Below are 18,060 nucleotides of genomic sequence, written 5' to 3' on the forward strand. Positions count from 1 at the left end.
GTCGCTCCAGTCTCCTCCGATCCTGGTAGGATCAAGTGGGCTACGCCACGCTCAGCTATAGGGCAGTGGCATATGCATGGTAATCGCTGAATAACTAGCTAGATTAACGCCTCCATCCGTACGGCTCGTCACGTGAGAGTGGGACGTATAACCGATCGAGTCACCGAGCCTCGTCGCGACTGGCTGACACGGTCAAAAACTGAAAACCTGTGAGATGCTAGCTGCCTACGGCCTACGGCAACAAACTTTGGTGTCTCTCCTTCAGCAAAAAAACAAAAAAAAAAAGGTGCAAAAGAAAACAGATGGGTCACTGAAGAACTATATGAGACGCGCACATGCACGCAGCGACGCGGGCTCTCTGCATGCATGTCTCGCTCCCAGTCCCAGACCTAGACAAACACGGGCATGTGCCGGAATTTAACAAGGATAGCAAGGACGACACGACGACGACGCTACTACTCCCTCTCCTGCTCCTAAAGCACTAGCAATGGTAAAATGGTAATTTTTATTATTGCGAGTGTATCATCAGCGATTGACTGACTGCCGCGTGTGTACTTGCGGGGACGATGAACTAACGGCCTCGGAATCTCTGTCGCGGTCGCAACGGGCCAATCGCGTTGCGGCTGATGCGACGCACAGTAACATTTTCTCCCACGATACACACAACATGCAACCGGTGAGGCACGGAGGCCTCGTTTAGGCCTGGTTTTTGTCAATTTTTTTTTTGAGTTTGACTACTGTAAAATTTTCTAATTATTGTCTAAACATAGATTAACTAGACTAAAAAACTTCGTCTCACAAATTTTAAATAAACTATATAATTAGTTATTTTTCATATATATTTAATATTCATATATATGTCTAAAAATTTTATTTGACAAAAAATCTTGAATTTTTTTTGGAACTAAATAAGGCGTCAATGACGTGCTGTGCTTGCTGTCCATTTTGAACCGTGCGTGCAGCGGTCAGTAAAAGCCCATGTTGACGCCTGTAAAAACACGCCACGTTGCTGAACGCCTTCTACATTTGGGCCTGTATGAGGTGGGTAGGCCCAACATTTGGGCCGCTGGCCTGGTTACCAAAGCTAGAAGCGTAGAGGGGGCCCATATCTCATCGCCTCGGCCCATTCCAATTTCCGCCTCGAGCGGCCCATCCCGATAGTGACGGCACGATCTCGCGTCGAACCATGGGAAAGAGTTTCCTTTCTTCCACGCAGACGGGTTCTGATCAGCTCACCTCGTGACTTCTCTTCCCCTCCTCGTCTCCCGATCGATTGCTTCCTCCCTCCACCGACGCGGAGGGGAAGCGCAGCCCAGATCGCCGGAGGCGAGCGGCGACCTCTCTCCAGCTCCGAGAAGCCGCAGCAGGTAACGAGTCTCCACTCCCACTTCCTCTCCGTCTCACCCCGATTGGCGATTTCTTCCATAGGGCATGCGGCCCCGGTCAGATCTTGCTCCGGTACTCGCTGCCCGCCCGATCTTACGGAGCCTCCTGGAGTCGCAGGGTGGGGAACGAACTCCATCGAACAGAGTCAACGGCTGCGGCTGCGGCTGCTTTACCGGGCAAGCCGTGTGCCCCCACTCTACCCAGCCCAGCCTACCCCGTTCTTCTCCCGATTCAGCCGTTCCGAACCGTGTTTACGCCCCTGATCCACCTGATCTGTTCCTATGCTCCTGTTGACAACTTGGGGTTTCGTCTCTGCAGGGAGGCTCGTGGAATCAGTAGCCGTTTCTGGCAGTGGCAGCAGGGCGCACCATGGAGGGGATGAGCTGGAGAACGGCGTGCTGTTTATCGGTGCTCTGCGCCGTGCTGCTGCTCTTGCGCCCGGCCGAGGGCATCCGCTTCGTGATCGACAGGGAAGAGTGCTTCTCGCATAACGTGGAGTACGAGGGGGACACTGTCCATGTCTCCTTCGTCGTCATCAAGGCTGACACCCCGTGGCATTACAGCGAGGAAGGCGTTGATCTTGTGGTAAGGGACTACTTGAATCCGTCTGAGCCTATGTGCGTCTAACAGTAATCGGCAAATTAACCAGTATACATGTAACTGTTTGATTGATGCATTCTTGGGCCGTATCTGGGAAGCCTTATTGCCCCTTGTTTGCTAGTTGTTCTGCTATTTTGTCTGCTGCAGTATCTCTGAAGCTATAATATAGTTATTATAACTGTTATGAACTCATGATGACATGATGCTTGTAGTGTGTCAAAATATACTGCATTGTCGTTCACAACCAAGTTACTTTAGCAGTTCAAATTATGTGCTACCCCCCTTTAAGTTTTTCGCCGTCTGTTGTTTATTTCAGTATGTGTGTATGACAACTTATGGTTTATAGGATTTGTTGGAAGTTGCCATGCATGCTTGCAGTCACTTGTACAACAGCGACAACAAAACCATCTAGTCCCAAGCAAGTTGGGGTAGTTTAAAGATGAAATCCAACATGAGCCTCCAACAAAACGAAAAAATCAATATAAATTTGGTAAAGCCATATAAAATACCACCAATAATAGTATTATTAGTTTATTATTACTGGGGAATCTAAAGCCTAATTCACCTTTCTCCAGCACTAAACAACTACTAGGGTACAACGTTGAAGCCATGTGCAGTAATAATTCCAGTAAAATTACATATGCACCTATGCTACTATTTAAAGGGGTTACATCATAGATTATGGATGTGAAAGAAATAAGCATTGGAATGCCCCATTGATCGGATGGGCATTAGATCGCTACATTCTGGTTATCTGATGGAAGCAATGTGGTGTGGGGATTTAAGCAAATGCCATGATCTGTGGAACTTAATAGCCTTAACTAAAGCTGTTTGTTGCATCTTTTCTGATTGATAGATAGCAGAGTCTGAAATTTAAGGGTTTGAATTATGTAGACGTATGGTACTCAATTTGTACAATGTAAAAAAAGAAATCCTCTAATTGTATTTGTTCCTTTTTACTGTTAATCTTTGATAACTAATGGGTCCTTAAGAACATCATTGTGGACCTATCGTCAAGAAATTAGTTGGCTGGTGACAGTTTCAACTTTGACTTCTGTTGCTCTGTTAATCGAACTGAATTTTCAACTCCTATCCTTACTTTCTTTTGGCACAACAAAGGTTTGATGGATCAGTTAGTTTGACTTAAAGCTTGTGAACTAGTCTTGTTTGGGGCCTGTTGGGCTCATTAACACAAGCATTGTTGAAGCTTTTTCTGAATATAGATTTTTTTTAACCTAATATTCCAACTGTGACACCATCTTACCTAATGACAGGTTAAGGATCCTAATGGCGGTCAAGTCCGTGATTCTCGAGATAAGACTAGTGATAAGTTTGAGTTCATAGTTCAGAAGAGAGGTGTCCATCGCTTCTGCTTCACGAATAAATCCCCGTATCACGAAACTATAGACTTTGATGTGCATGTTGGCCATTTTTCATATTTCGAGCAGCATGCCAAAGATGGTAAGAATATAAGATTTCTAAAGTTCTATTAACTTTGGTTACCAAAAAGCATAGCACTCAATTCTTGTTTTCTGGATGTCGTGCAGAGCATTTTGCACCACTTTTCGAGCAAATAGCCAAGTTAGACGAGGCACTTTACAATATTCAGTTCGAACAGCACTGGCTAGAGGCCCAAACTGACCGTCAAGCAATATGTAAGTATCCCCTTTTACCTTCTCCTTAAAACTACTATTTTGAGTGTTTTTCACCTTACTCCCTCTGTCTTGTTTGATTTTGTAACTTAATATCATGAGGAGTCATATGCACAATAGTTCTTGGTGGTTCAGGGCAGGTGTGATGAACAAATGACATTAATATCATGAAATAATAGCTTAACAGGAGTAATAATTTTGAAAATATCTAGATCGATTTTATATAGGAATTAAGGCAACGCTGTACTGAATTTCTGTTGTGGTGAGCTATACAAGTTTCATGCTTTGTCGGACCTGGTGGTAAGGGCATTATTATTTTTTCTCCTGTGTTCTATTTTGCTTGTAATTTTTTTAACGGTGTGCCCCTAGCTTCAGTAACTGTTCTCTTGCTTCCTTCTTCCACAGTAAATTGCCTTTTACATTTTCCGTTGGGTTTATCTAAGCTGCTATTAAACTTTGGGAAGCTGTTAGAGCTAATCATCTCTCCTTGTGTGTCGCAGTGAACGAAAACATGAGCAGGAGGGCAGTACACAAGGCACTCTTCGAATCAGCGGCACTGATCGCAGCCAGCGTTATCCAAGTCTATCTCCTGCGCCGGCTCTTCGAGCGCAAGCTGGGAACGTCTAGGGTTTAAGACTCTGCTAGAAGCCAACTCCCCCTTGTGGCCACCATGATCATAACCGATACACCTGTAATCGAATGGTTGCTAGATCAGCTAATACTGCTTGTTTGTGGACTTTAGTTACATGTAATCTTTTGTGATTCCACAGATGACAACTCTTCGAGTTTAAACCGTCAATTTAGCCTTCGTTTTGCCTCACACCCAGTAACAAGGCTGTCTGTACAAGATAGAGAATTTCTGTGCCGGTGTATACTGTAGTAGTAACACACAACTGGAATGAGTTGCCGTAGATGGAACGGCCCCCGGGCCCCCGTTTTTGCCAAGGATCTTAAATGGCTGGGCCTCCAACCGAACACGGCAAGAATTGAAGACGGCGAGGAGAATCGCCAGCCTCAGCTGCCGGCTCTCTAGAAGGAAAGTCTGGACTGTGGACACAATCACACCACATGTGTCGTGTCGATGCGCTTTCAGGCGAGGGCTGGCCCTGCCCAACCACCCAATCCCAATCCATCAGCGCCCAACCACCGTGCCTGAATTCAGGTTGCCAGCAGCGTTCGTCAGCTGTTTCTGTGTACCGCGTGTGGAAGGCTGCATGCATCTCCGTGCCCTCCTGGGTCTCATGGTTCTGGTTCGTTCTGGTAACATTCGTTGTCAGGTCAGACTGCAGGTGTTCACAGGACAGAAGCATCACTTCGCTGTGCAAGTGTAAAGCAAAGATTTGAGGAGCCATTGGCATGCATGATGAAGCGATGGAGATGGAGCGCGTCCATCTGGGGACGAAAGCAACGGCGGCCTGTACCGTGGACCGGTTTAAGTGCTGTGCCGCTGTTTGGTGCAGTGCGTACGTGTGTGTGGGAGAGAGAGAGAGAGAGAGTGAGAGCTTACTCTCCGGAATAATGTTTTTTTTTTCTTACAACAAATCATCATTAACATAAGCTAAATTTGAGCGAAACGAGGAGAAGCCTGTAACAACACGGAGGGAATGAATTGGTGGACAGCAGCGTGTGAACCAGTGGGACTTGCAGCGTGCCCCGTGCATACTTGGAGCATGTACCGGCAGGGCATGCAGGCACCGCGTGGAGCTCGAGCGCCGGTAGCAGGCGGCGTCGTCATCCCTGGGCATGCAGTAGGACCGTGGCATGAAGGCAGGCAGGATCAGGAAGACGATGGAACGTGGCTGAGCAAGTCACCTTGGCGATTCGGCGGTGGCTTGGCCGTGCCCACTGCCCCCCACCCCAGTGCCCACCACCAGTCTGGCTCTCAACGGAACGAGCAGCGGCTCGGTCCCAGGGAAAACATCCGGGCCGACGCAACGGCGCCGTGTGCCGTGCGGGGCGACGCCACCCGCGCACGCCGCTGCCTGCGGCTGCCCAACGAGGATGATGGATAGCCATGCACCGAGCACCGCCGCCCACTTCCCGCGCCCGGTGACGCGACCGCCCCCCATCTCCATCGCATTCAAGGCGCCGGCAGGCTTGAAGCTTCGCCTCGTCAGCGGTCAGCGCAGCGCAGCGCAGCGCCGCAGACACGACGGGCCCGCCGCTGCCGCCGCCCAAGCCATCCATCCATCCATCCATCCCAGAAGCAAGCAGGCGAGCAACGGGTGGCGCTGGGAAAGGGAGGAGCAACGCGGTTCGCATGAGCAACGACCGGAGCCGGAGCAGCGGCAGATGGGGAACACGTCGCCGCTGGACGCTGGACGCTGGTAGCAGGCGTAAGTACACTTGTACTGCCCGTCGCTCGCTGCGGCTGACACCTACAACGTGGAGTGCGTACGTGACGGCGACACGTACCTGGAAGGAATTTACTCCTCTTTCCCGCGCTTCAATTCAATGCGTCATCCAACTCTCACCGCCCCGGCTTCAATGCGCGCCCGCCGCCCCGGCCAGCCTATAAACGCCGCCCGCACACGCCGCCCTCATTTCCATTTCCCTGCCTCCTCCTCTTCTTCATCCTCATCTGCCACGATCGAACTGCCAAGCAAATAAAGCCAGCGGCGACCGACGACCCGGCCGGCCACCGTATCCTTCGCACTGCCCTCGGCGTAGCGTAGCCGCTCGTCAGAGCAGCAGCTAGCAGCCATGGCCAGCAGGAGGCAGTGGTGGTGGTGCCTGCTGCTGCTGGCGGCGTGGTGCTGCGCGGTGGCGGCGGCGCAGTCGTCGCCGCCGGCGGCGGACCCGCTGCAGAGCAAGTGCCAGGGGGACTTCGGGAAGCTGACGGACTGCATGGACTACGCGACGGGCCACGCGGCGTCGCCGTCCTCCACCTGCTGCGGCGACGCCGGCGACACGGAGAAGGCGCGGCCCGAGTGCCTCTGCTACATCATCCAGCAGGTGCACACGGGGCGCAACCAGGTGCAGTCGCTCGGCCTGCGCTTCGACCGACTCATCGCGCTCCCCGCTGCCTGCAACCTCCCCAACTCCAACGTCTCCCTCTGCATCAGTGAGCACCAGCGCCTCTCCTTCTTACTTACTGAATAGTAGAACTGAGTACTGACCATGGCATGTCCTCAATTTCAAAGTCCTCTTCCTTTTATCATTATAATATACGTATTTACTTAGCTGCTGCTCCAAATTCGTGATTTGCTAGCTCTGATTTCTGCATCAGTGATTTCTTTCATCATTATTACAATATATGTATTTGCTAGCTCCAAAGGGGCTGATGAGTTGCAAACAGTAACATGCTAATGCAAACGGGATAGTACTTCCACAGTACTAATTTGGGAGATCATCTAGCCCTGTTCATCCACGGTTTTAGCCTTGACATGATAGTGTCCAAGTGGGCTGCGTGCTTTGGTTGGGCCGGCTTTGGGTGGATCTGATCTCCATGTGCCAGCTAAACAGCCCATGCTCCATACTTCCTACTGTCTAAGTAAGACTAGACCTTTGTTCAGTGTCTTTTTTTTTTGTTAAAAAGAAAAAAAATGATATTTTTGCTAGTATAGTTAAGTATTTAAAAGTTTCAGATGTTTTGTACTCTTACTTTGGTCCCAATATAAGGCCCTATTTGGTTCTCCCCCTAAATTTTAGCTATTTAGCTTCTTTTTAGTCAGGGTGTTTGAAAGTTTAGCTACTAAATAGTTGGCTAAAATTTAGCAAGGAGAATCAAACAGAGTAAATTAATTTCCAGAATCACTTTAAGTTAAACTATCTAAGTTTAACTAACTTTATAAAAAAGGTAATAACATCTATGACATGGTGTATCTATCTATACTATTTTCGTGTTATAAATATTTATGTTTTTTTCCTATAAATTTAGTTAAATTTAAAATAGTCTAACTTAAAATATCTCTAGAAGTTTGATATTTTTCGTTCGTAATTCCTGATGGCTGATGATGCCCTCCCCTGTCTGCTATAGACCTGCTGAACCTGAAACCGGGCTCCCCGGACTACGCCCTCTTCGCCAACGCCTCCAAGAGTGAGTGCTCTCAACTCTGAGCCCTTCGTCTCACCCAATACCAATAACCCACTGGTACTCAGCTACTCGTCACTCTTCTCCTGCAGTCACGCCATCAACTAACCCGGCGAGCGACAGCACCGCCGGAAGCGGCTTCAAGCTTCAGGCCGGCATCCATGGCAGCGTCGTGCTCGCCGTGATCTCTGCGATCGTCTCGTCACTCTTCTGATCGGTCTCGTCAAAGGAGAAGCGGCAGTTTTTTTTACCCTGTGGATTCGTTCTCTTGTTCCACTAGTCGATGTTTATTTTGTATCCACATAAAAAAAGAAGATCCAGCTGAGACCTGTTTTTTCCCCTCCCTGTACCGTGTTTCATGATCACTGATGAGAATGGATGGATTTGTGATTGTGCATCGCAATTCACAAGTTCACAACCCTCTGTTCTGGAGAAACAGAGTGGCAGTGCAGGAAACAATTTCAAATAATTTAGTTGTTTTCCTGCTGTTTCCATCCATGAGTTGATGACCGTTGGTCTCCTACCTTTTTTGATGATTGATGAAACAGGAGGGGAGAAGCCCTTACTGAAATTATATTATATTAAAGAAAGCAGAAAGTATTTGCATCAGGAAATGCAGACAGGTAACAATGAAAGGGAAATTGTATTTTTGCTTCTCCCTCTATGGACAGCTGTTGCGTATTCAGACTTTCTGTAGGAGGTTTGAAGTGTTTCTGGCTGACCATATGCTCACCAGCTCATCAGAATGATCACTTCCATGAAAAAATATGGAACTCGTTGGTTGGTCGTTAGCAGCAAGTTCCAAGAACATGGGTACGTGGTACGGGAACGTGGTACGCGGTACGATATTTTCATAAACTATGGAACATAGGGGGCTATATAGCTTCGTCTCGTTTCTTTAAATTACGGAACGCGTTTCACTTTCTAAAGGAACGTGTTTGGGACGTAGTGGTTGGCTCAGGTAGTTTTAAGTGTTGTTTTGAACCAAATGAGTTCGATTCCTAGCGTGATATAGTTTACTATTGTATTTTTGTTTTATTTAGGGCTGTCCAACTCCAACCTTAAGGCTCATTGCAGGTCTAGGCCAATGAGTCAATCACCATCTAGATTTTTTGCCGACCGCTCACGGACGGGCACGGCGCAGTATGCACACACACCACGAAGTTCCATAGTCGCTTGGGACTGACGTTCCTATGATTGCTTGATTCGTGTTCCACCGTATTTGGGAACGATGTTCCATGATGTTCCCGTTCCACGTTTCGGAACGAAGTTCACGAAACGGGAAATGTGCCCATGTTCCCGTACCCCGTCTGCTAAGCCCTTATTGGTCTAGGCCTTATTTAGTTCACCCTGAAAACTAAAAAGTTTTCAAGATTTCCCATCACATCGAATCTTGTGTCACATGCATGAAACATTAAATATAGACGAAAACAAAAACTAATTACACAGTTTAGCTGTAAATCACGAGAGGAATCTTTTGATCCTAGCCATGATTGGATAATATTTGTCACAAACAAACGAAAGTGTTATAGTACCGAAAACTTTTCATTTTTCGCCCCTAGTCCACAACTATATTCTGAAATCTGAACAGGTGCGGCGCCTGCTGGATTCAGCTCGGCTGCTTGCAGTTCCCGACAAAACTGTCACTGCCACAAACAAATCAATGGTTTCCGGTATACGATGAAAGAACAATCAGATTCTTTTTTTCTTAAGGAAAGAACAATCAGATTCTTTTTCAGTTGCACAGACCACAGAAGCAGCAGCTCTGGCATGCAAGGTTTGATTTGTCTTGTCCACAGACTCCAGGAGGAAGAATCACAATTACCATTCACCTGGAAGCTTTGATTTGTCTTGTCCCCAGGAAACGGAAAGCAAATTGGATGCAAGGATTGAAGGAGGAGGCAAGGCTCCTCGCATTTGCAGTCGCTCTTCTTTGTGTGAGGGTGGGGGTGGGGGTGGGGGCGTGGCCGCGTGAGGCCTGTCTGTTCTTCCTCGCTGATTGTTTATCGGCGGTACTTTTCAGCGAAACAAATCAACATAATTATCAGCCCCAATCAAATTGTTTGCTTGCTTTTGCATCGGCTTGCTCAGGATATGCCTTTCCATGCTGCTAGTGTGTCTCGCGTTGGTTGCCCCTGTCGCTGTCAGCGTCTGCATCCAGCTATTGGCTGGTCTCTAGTAGCTGCGCCGCGCATGATTGGTGGTGACTGCACTACAGGTTCCAACTAGTATTACAGTACTCATCAGAGCTAATCAGACCAAGATTTCGATCAAATCCGAGAGTCCCACAGAGGCAGTTTTTTTTTAAAAAAAAGGGAGAACTGGCTGTTCTCCTACGTCTGCGTCGCACCCTGCCTGAACGACCGACGTGGCCGCCAGAATTTGGAGCGAGGCCACTGCTGGTGACTCGCTGGCACGACGGCGCGGGGTCGCCGACGCGGCCGACACACGCCACGAGACCACCACCAGACGACGCCGGCGACGAAACAGGAGGAGGGAGGTCGTGCGCGCGACGCGGGCGTTTTTACCCATGTCGTGTCGTGCGCTGCATTAAAATTCCTTTCTCTTTGTTTTGTTTTTTCTCCACGGCTGGCAGCAGCTGATGCGCGCACGTCTCGGCCTGCCTGGATCACGATCAGTGGATCACGACGATCGGCGAGGCTTTTCTTTTCTTTTTTTTTTCCCGTCGCGTAATCCCGGATCATCGTCGCCTTAATGAACTCCGTGGATCGCCCGCTAATAGTAGTAGTAGTAGTAGTATAGATTAGTAGATTAGAGAGCTTCATCAGGGCTAGTGGTTGTTACTTGACCCTAATCCTCGAGATTGTGCCCTCTAGTCTGCTCTGGTCGCCCGCTCAGACGACGATAATAATGAAATGAATCGGCAGCTGGCCGGGGGAACGGTTGTGCTGGCCCTATAATTCGCGTACAATTCTTTACACAATCTGCGCTAAGGTATTAGGTATTTCTTCCTTGTTTTTTTTTTTCTCTCTGTCTTGGAGAAACAAGATCAGTAGCTGCCTGCCTAGAATCATGGCTTAGTTTATTGTCACTTGCCGCTAAGATCATGGGATGGATTGACCTTTTGGGTACCACCACATGGCTGTGGTCCGCAATGATGAGCATAACTGCTAATGCTGCTCATCACATCAGACCGAACCACCGATAACGATGATTACAGGAGCGGAGCATAAGTGCATAACGGCTCCTGATCCCGTCGCGTCACGAGAGCCCGTTCACTTATCTGAAAAGTCGAGCGAATAGGATCACCCCCACCTCACCCGGTGCTCGCATTCCATAGCTGATCACTATGCTTAGAAGGCGCATGCGAGCTCATTCACTTGTCTAGAAAGCCATAGCTGAAAGTTCTTTTTATCGATTTATATTGTGAGAGAAAAATACTACTGAATAAATTGAAACGATCGAGACCATAGTTCGTTACATATTGTTTGTACCTCTCCATGTCAAACTGGCAGCTCCGCGACCGCGAGAACGGCCTGGGATCCAATCCAAGAACTAGAGAGCTAACGCTGATTAGGTGAAGTCAGGCCCACCGTGTCATTCTCGAGCCCCGTTGGCGTAGGGTCTTCTGGGGTTTCTGCACTCGCACACCGTACCTGCAGCCTGCAGCCCGTCCGGGATAGACGGCCGGCGATGAGTCGTTGCGCGGGCGCCTGTGGACTGTGTGGTCCACCACGTCGTATCAATGTCACGGTGGCAGGCATGATATGATGATCCGTGGACGTGGCATTACATTTTAGTTTTAGCAATCGACGACGCCCATCCAATGATCCGCATCTCGGTTTCCTTGTTTTTTGCCTGGGGATGACGACGATACGGCACGGTGTATCGGCGGGCCAGAGAGCATTGCTTTGGGGGATTTTCTCATCCAAGACCAACGTAAAATCCGAGCAAACACGTGTGATCGAGCTGAATTGTGCGAGGATTCCTAGCTGCTGGGATGATGATGCAGGTGAAGACCGCAGCCGAGCAGTAGTAGATTGCAGCGTGAAGCAGGATGATGATGCAGGTGAAGACGAGACGACGACAGGTGGACCCCGTTGGCGTTGGCGTCCACGTCCGTCGGGTCATCCCGGGATCCGAGGCTGAAACCGGGGTCGTGCAAGCTGGCTAAATGCTGAGGTGGAGGAGAGAAGGGATGAGAGAGAAGAGAAGCAGGCTGTAAGCTTACAGCCAGCTTAGGCACAGGAACCAAGAAACTTTGTGAGAGAGATAGGTGGACCAGTGAATAGCTAACTATTGTATGAGTGGGCTGGGAAAAGGCTGTAAGAAACCTTACAGCCAGCAGATAGACTGTATTATTAAACTTGCTGCTCCCAAGTACCCAGATGCGACGCTACCAGCCTACTACTATACTATACTGTAGTCGGCTAGACCTATCCTAGTACAGCAATGGTGCAATATACAAGCTGCTTCCCCTGAATGCGCCTCACGAAGCACTTGTGTGCTTCCACACGCCACGCCCACACGGTTTCCTGTTTCTCTCCGGCGAGTTGGACAATCACAGTTTCTTTTTTTTTTTAAATTAAACAACATTACACACAGACCACAACGAAATAATCTACTAAGAAAAGGCAGTGTGGATGTTCTCATGGATTCACTGTATTAGAAGTGTACCCCACACATTACCTTAGAAATTATGGATCAATTAGGATAAATTAAACTGAGTGACTTATATAAAGGAATAAACTATTATAAATTAATTGTAGTGGATGGCTTGGTATACTACTGATAGTTAAATGCATGTGATAGTGGACTGCTGAGGTGGACTATTTGTATGTCAAGATAGAATAAATAGATATAGATATAAATATAGATATAGATGATCGGACGAAGTAGTAGCTCAAAAAACCATCCATTGATTTATTTTCTTTAAAGAATGCCGTGCCCCTAGGAGGAATTTATACAAAACAACAGAGCCTTAACCAAAATGCTAATGGAGCTTTTAAATATCCTAATCAAGCATTTTATGACGCAAAATCTTTTATGTTTAGTTTAATGACATAAAAGTGATACTGTATCCAAATGAAATATATTTACGTTACGAGAATGAGAAATCGTAGTAGCCTCAAGGGAAGTTCCTAATAGAAATGTACAAAACCATGGGATCTCAAGCAAAATTGTTATTTAAACTTGGAAGGGTAACACCCCTTTTCCTACTCAATGTGTTAAAAATGACTAATTGGAATTATATCTTTTAACTAAAAAGTCGACAAAAAATTAACCATAAAGGATGATCTAATCGTAGTTTCGAGAGGCCTTACTTTGGGCCTCCACAAACCGTTAAAGCAAACACTTTTTCCCGACATCACAAAATGAGATGCTCCCCTTCATCTTTTGCTACATAGCTAGCCTTTTTTTTTATAAGACAGACAGAGGGCGGGGGGGGGGGGGGAGAGAAAAATGTAGATAAGGACGACTGTAGAGATTGTATATAGAACATATAAATCGTTAGGGAGCTCTTTTTTTTAAAAAAAATAGAACAAGTCTAATTTAGATTGAAAAGTTTTATTATTAAGTTTATTATGTTATACTCATTCAGTCCTAAAATAAGTAATGCTATGATAATCGTGCCGGTCAACTTTGTATCTCCAAATAAATTTAATATAAAAAAGATTCAATGACCTATCTAATAATATTAATGTACTATAAATACTACTCTCTTTATTTTAAATTATAATTCGCTTTGATTTTTTTTACATTCAATCTGTTGTGTATGTGGACTCTATAGAAATAAAGTATGTCTAGATATATAGTTAAATGCACTTGACTTTTCAGAATTGAGAAGATATTTATTTTGGAATAGAGAAATTATATACTCTCTCCATATATGTACACAGTCTCTAATACCTAACTTTGACTTCTTATTTTTTTTATAAAAATAATTATTAAAAAGTGATATACATATATTTTTATGAAATTATTTTTTAGATAAATCTATTCATATGGTTTTCACATTTTTAAATTCCACAACCTAAAACTTATTCATAATTTATATAACTTTATTTACAGGTATGGATTAGTATATATATATATATATTTATAAAAAGGCCTAACGGCAACGGCCAATCATTTCTGTCATCGAGACATTGGCTCATTGGTCATTGCTATAAAACATTTGCTTTTCCATTCCATTCACCCCCGTCCCCCGGCATCCCCGCTGCACGCGACCATAGCCGTTCGGCTCCACCGCTTCGTCCCCGCTCCGCCGCCGCCGCCGCGGCCTGCTCCTCCCCTACCCCGCCGCTCCGACCAGCTAGCAGCCCCACACACTACCCCAAGCCACCGCACCCAGCCAGGCCCTGACATCCATTGCGGGGCCGGTCGGCCAGCCAACCATGGAGAAGCGACGACGAGGCGGCGTGTCGTCCCTGATGGTGCTGGCGGCGGCGTTGTTGACGGTGGCCGCAATGCCGCCGCCGCCCCGCGTGGCGGCCGCGCTGTCGCCGGACTACTACAAGGACAGCTGCCCGGACCTGGAGTCGATCGTGCGGTACGAGGTGACGAGGAAGAAGAACGAGACGGTGGTCACCATCCCGGCGACGCTCCGCCTCGCCTTCCACGACTGCATGGTCGGGGTGAGTAGTAGTAGCACACGTCGCACGCTTTGCCCTCCCCAAATCCCCCTCGCCTCCTCTGCTTTCACACACTAGTCCGTCCATGGTTCATTGATTCGTTCACGCGTGCGTGCTCCCCATCCTTTGCTTGCTCCGAGATGCAGAATTTAGCGCCTCTACTAGGGGACTGCAGCACTGGGTGCTGGAATTACTGATCTACTGCATTTTGATTTTAATCTGTTTTTTTTTGGTGGTGGTGGTCTGGTTCTCAGTTGAGCTGTGAATTGTGATTCGTGCAGCAGAGTTTAGTTCCCAATCCCTCACTCTCACCCTCCTCTCTCTCAACTTGCTCTCCCCCTGTGTTGTGGAGGAATCAGAATCATTTTCTTTCTCATCTCCTTTGCTGTGTTCGGTCCAAGAAGGTAGAAGCCGTCTTTGGAACCACAAAGTTGCAAGTTGCGTACTGCTTTTCCAGTCAGATAACATGGGCTGTCTGCCGTCCGTCTGCCTCTCTAGTCTCTGCTCACCATCACCACTGTACTGTGCATCATCGTGCTCCCCAGTTCGTCCTTCAATTGGCTCATCGCAAGATCGTGGTGAAAAAGAACAAAGGAGGGTGCCTTGAGATGTTGCCAATAGAAAACCGGATTCGTTTTGGCCACCAAAAGCTACTGTACTGTACGGGCCACTAGCAGCGGGCAGCTGGATGCTGGGTGGAATGGATTGTTTAGCTGGCCGGGGGAAGGGAAGGGAAGGGAGGGGGAACAACTCGAGAGCCCCGCGTGGTCGTCGGTTGCGGCAGAGAGGCGCGCATGTGACGACGCGGCTTTTCATCAGCCCCTCCGGATTATCAAAATGCCAGCCGTGTCGGAGGCAGCGGGCAGCGGCGTGGCGTCTGGTCAGAAACCGGCACCCCGAATCCCGAGCGCGTCGTCGACCTGCCGGAAATGAGGACGGCCAACTCATCATCTGTTTCTGGGTTCTGTCTGAAAATCCTCGCGAAAACTTTTTATGGAAGAGAATTCTTCAGGTTCATTCAGGCATAGCTGGCTGCTTTGGAAACGATTTTAATCATGTTTCACACTTTCACCAACTCTTCACTTGCAGCCGGTTTGGTTTCGGTTTTTTTGGAAGGATATACTCAGACTAATCATACCTGCTGGATGCTGAAGCTCAACAGCTGGTTGCCTGGTTCCATTGCATGTTGCCAAGAATATGATGAAGATGCTAGTGGTGTTGTTTAGTGGCATCCTGGCAAGCAAGTAGCTGGCATCTTATTCCAGTCTTTTTTCTCTCAACCTTTTCTTCTCTGGGTTGACCGAATACATCGGGTGCCGCGTGAGTTCACGTCGAGCACCAGTTGTATTTGTATAGGACCCACGTCTACGGATAGCCAGGCGTATTTCAGATTCAATCTTTTATAAACCTTTCTTATTTCAGGCTCAATCTTTTATAAACCTTTCTTTATGAGAAAAATAAAAAAAACATTTTCCGGCCACCAACGTTTCAGAACACAATTTCAACTGCCAAATTATAAGCTCTATATAATTTTCGTTTATCATCGCAGTTACATTACATTTCTAGTAGTAATTCTGAAGTAACCCTGCCGTTCCTCACCTCAATCACAGGGTTGCAACGCCGCCGTCCTGATTGCGTCCAAGAAGAACGACGCCGAGAAGGACGCGCCAGACAACGAGTCACTCGCCGGCGACGGCTTCGACACCATCAACCGGGTCAAGGCCGCCGTCGAGAAGAAGTGCCCCGGTGTGGTCTCCTGCGCCGACATCATCGCACTCGCCACCAGAGACGTCGTGTACCTGGTAATTAACCACCGCCTTCATCTCCCCGCCGGCGATCAGCTTCCGAGCTCCGATGGAGCCAGTCCTGGCCCTCCATCAACTACTTGATGACATATTGGTGGTGGCAATGCAATGGCATGCAGGCGGATGGCCCCTACTGGCGCGTGGAGCTCGGCCGGCTCGACGCCCTCGCCTCCAGGGCCAGCGACGTCAAGGGGAAGCTGCCGGACCCGGACATGCACGTCAAGGAGCTCATGCCGGTGTTCCAGAGGAACGGCTTCACCAAGGTGGACTTGGTCGCCCTCTCCGGCGCGCACACCGTCGGCTTCGCGCACTGCTCCCGCTTCACCAACAGGCTCTACAGCTACGGCGGCACCAGCTCGCGGACGGACCCGACGTTCAACCCCGACTACGCCGGTCAGCTCAAGGGGGCGTGCCCTGTCAATGTCGGCCCGACCATCGCCGTCAACATGGACCCTGTCAGCCCCATCAAATTCGACAACATCTACTTCATCAACTTGCAGTACGGGCTGGGGCTCTTCACCTCCGACCAGGTGCTCTACACCGACGAGACGACGAGACCCATCGTCGACAAGTTCGCCGCCAGCCAGAAGGAGTTCTTTGATGCTTTCGTCGCCGCCATGATCAAGCTGGGGAGGTTAGGGGTGAAGACAGGGAAGGATGGAGAGATCAGAAGAGTCTGCACTGCCTTCAACCATTAGAGGGAGGGCATGCATGCAGCAGCGTTTGTAATTCAGATTATCTCAATGCTGTTTGGAGTTGATCGAGATGCGTATACTGAGATTGATTCTTTTTTCTCTTCTTTTGCATACAGTTGCCAAAGTTTGAAGGTGTTCATTTTCTCTGTTTGTTTCTTCCTTTTTCTTTTCTTTTTAAACTTTTTTTTGTGCTTATTGATTTTTTTGGTGCATTTTTGTACAGACTAAAGAGTGTAATACCATGAACAACTTGATGATTTTTAATTGAAAAGGTTAATCTGACCATATATTATACAGCTCATATAATAAAGAAGAGGCGTGATTCAAAAAGAAAATTGGGTGTTGGTTATTTTTGATTGGCCAATTTGAAGAACTTTGAAATGTCAGAAAGAGGAGAAGGAAAAAAGATATCAGAGCATGTTTATATATCAAGTAAACCATATGATGAAGGCTGAGGTACAAAGTCCAGCATTAAAACTGAACAGCAAGCCTTTGAAAAAGTTAACTAATCACTGACATGAGAGAAGCTCCTGAGTAGTATATAGACTACAGAGTATATTTATTCATCCAGCTGACTTCTAGAAGTTCCAAAGAAGTTATTACACTACACATGGTTTAAGGAGCAGAAGCCTGAGAGTGCTCACCGTTTTAATTAGCTGTTGCCTACGCTTCCTGATTGATGATTCCACGCTGTCAAGATATAGTAACCTTCATGTGTGATTATAAACTGCACCCAGCAGAACTGATTCTCCAAGAGCTTGAAGAAACAACTGAATAATCAATTATCCAGTCATTGTTATTTCTGCATGTGCATCACCACTTATTCCAAAATATCAGGTGCGCCGTGCACTAAGCATTACATTTAAGTGGACAATACTTAACTAATGAACCTCTTCCCTTCACTGGTTCTCTTCTCCCTCTCTGATTTACCTTTTTCAAACATAATGCTGGATAGGATTTATAAAATTAACTGACAAGTGATAAATATTATTAAGGTAAAATGATGCCATATATTTTCATTTTTAGTAGCAAAACAGTATAATAGCATCCTTTTAAAACCGCCAAGGTTAGATGCAGGGAAAAGAAGTACACCAATACACAAACAGAATACCACTTCCTAACTCTGCATATACTTTTTCTAATGGTCACTGGGAGGGAAAGAATCCCCCAACTAATTCATTCACAGGAGTTTCTTGAAGTTGAAAGCCCACGAAAATACATGAGTTGTCTTTCATCAGACCAAAAAAATAAGGACAAACAAAATATCTCAGGAACTTATACATTGCAGGGGAA

General features: G+C 47.3%; 3 protein-coding genes across 4 annotated transcripts; all 3 read left to right on the forward strand.

Moving 5' to 3' along the window:
• LOC8060605 (transmembrane emp24 domain-containing protein p24beta2) lies at positions 1,194-4,458 on the forward strand. 2 transcript variants are annotated; one of them, XM_002444648.2, is made up of 5 exons: positions 1,194-1,367; positions 1,705-1,971; positions 3,261-3,447; positions 3,534-3,641; positions 4,139-4,458. In XM_002444648.2, the coding sequence occupies exons 2-5, from the start codon at positions 1,756-1,758 to the stop codon at positions 4,270-4,272; spliced, it is 645 nt and encodes a 214-aa protein (XP_002444693.1). In that variant the 5' UTR covers positions 1,194-1,367; positions 1,705-1,755; the 3' UTR covers positions 4,273-4,458. The 2 variants fall into 2 exon arrangements, with proteins under 2 accessions (XP_002444693.1, XP_021320378.1); XM_021464703.1 differs by having other exon boundaries at positions 1,203-1,367; positions 1,504-1,971.
• On the forward strand, positions 6,171-8,165 carry LOC8060946 (non-specific lipid transfer protein GPI-anchored 1). The gene is made up of 3 exons (XM_002444649.2): positions 6,171-6,702; positions 7,618-7,677; positions 7,764-8,165. The coding sequence occupies exons 1-3, from the start codon at positions 6,342-6,344 to the stop codon at positions 7,883-7,885; spliced, it is 543 nt and encodes a 180-aa protein (XP_002444694.1). The 5' UTR covers positions 6,171-6,341; the 3' UTR covers positions 7,886-8,165.
• LOC8060947 (peroxidase 51) lies at positions 13,810-17,054 on the forward strand. Its single transcript, XM_002444650.2, has 3 exons — positions 13,810-14,270; positions 15,878-16,069; positions 16,192-17,054. The coding sequence occupies exons 1-3, from the start codon at positions 14,031-14,033 to the stop codon at positions 16,768-16,770; spliced, it is 1,011 nt and encodes a 336-aa protein (XP_002444695.1). The 5' UTR covers positions 13,810-14,030; the 3' UTR covers positions 16,771-17,054.

Source organism: Sorghum bicolor, chromosome 7, assembly GCF_000003195.3.
Source record: "Sorghum bicolor cultivar BTx623 chromosome 7, Sorghum_bicolor_NCBIv3, whole genome shotgun sequence".
Classification (NCBI taxonomy): domain Eukaryota; kingdom Viridiplantae; phylum Streptophyta; class Magnoliopsida; order Poales; family Poaceae; genus Sorghum; species Sorghum bicolor.

What these genes read in the sequence shown, in the direction of transcription:
- LOC8060946 (XM_002444649.2), top strand. Translation starts at nt 6,342, where the DNA reads ATGGCCAGCAGGAGGCAGTGGTGGTGGTGCCTGCTGCTGCTGGCGGCG. An exon ending in CAACGTCTCCCTCTGCATCA is followed by an intron (nt 6,703 to 7,617) that starts GTGAGCACCAGC and finishes TGTCTGCTATAG; the next exon opens with ACCTGCTGAACCTGAAACCG. An exon ending in CTTCGCCAACGCCTCCAAGA is followed by an intron (nt 7,678 to 7,763) that starts GTGAGTGCTCTC and finishes CTTCTCCTGCAG; the next exon opens with TCACGCCATCAACTAACCCG.
- LOC8060947 (XM_002444650.2), top strand. Translation starts at nt 14,031, where the DNA reads ATGGAGAAGCGACGACGAGGCGGCGTGTCGTCCCTGATGGTGCTGGCG. An exon ending in TCCACGACTGCATGGTCGGG is followed by an intron (nt 14,271 to 15,877) that starts GTGAGTAGTAGT and finishes CCTCAATCACAG; the next exon opens with GGTTGCAACGCCGCCGTCCT. An exon ending in CCAGAGACGTCGTGTACCTG is followed by an intron (nt 16,070 to 16,191) that starts GTAATTAACCAC and finishes AATGGCATGCAG; the next exon opens with GCGGATGGCCCCTACTGGCG.
- LOC8060605 (XM_002444648.2), top strand. Translation starts at nt 1,756, where the DNA reads ATGGAGGGGATGAGCTGGAGAACGGCGTGCTGTTTATCGGTGCTCTGC. An exon ending in AGGAAGGCGTTGATCTTGTG is followed by an intron (nt 1,972 to 3,260) that starts GTAAGGGACTAC and finishes ACCTAATGACAG; the next exon opens with GTTAAGGATCCTAATGGCGG. An exon ending in AACTGACCGTCAAGCAATAT is followed by an intron (nt 3,642 to 4,138) that starts GTAAGTATCCCC and finishes TGTGTGTCGCAG; the next exon opens with TGAACGAAAACATGAGCAGG.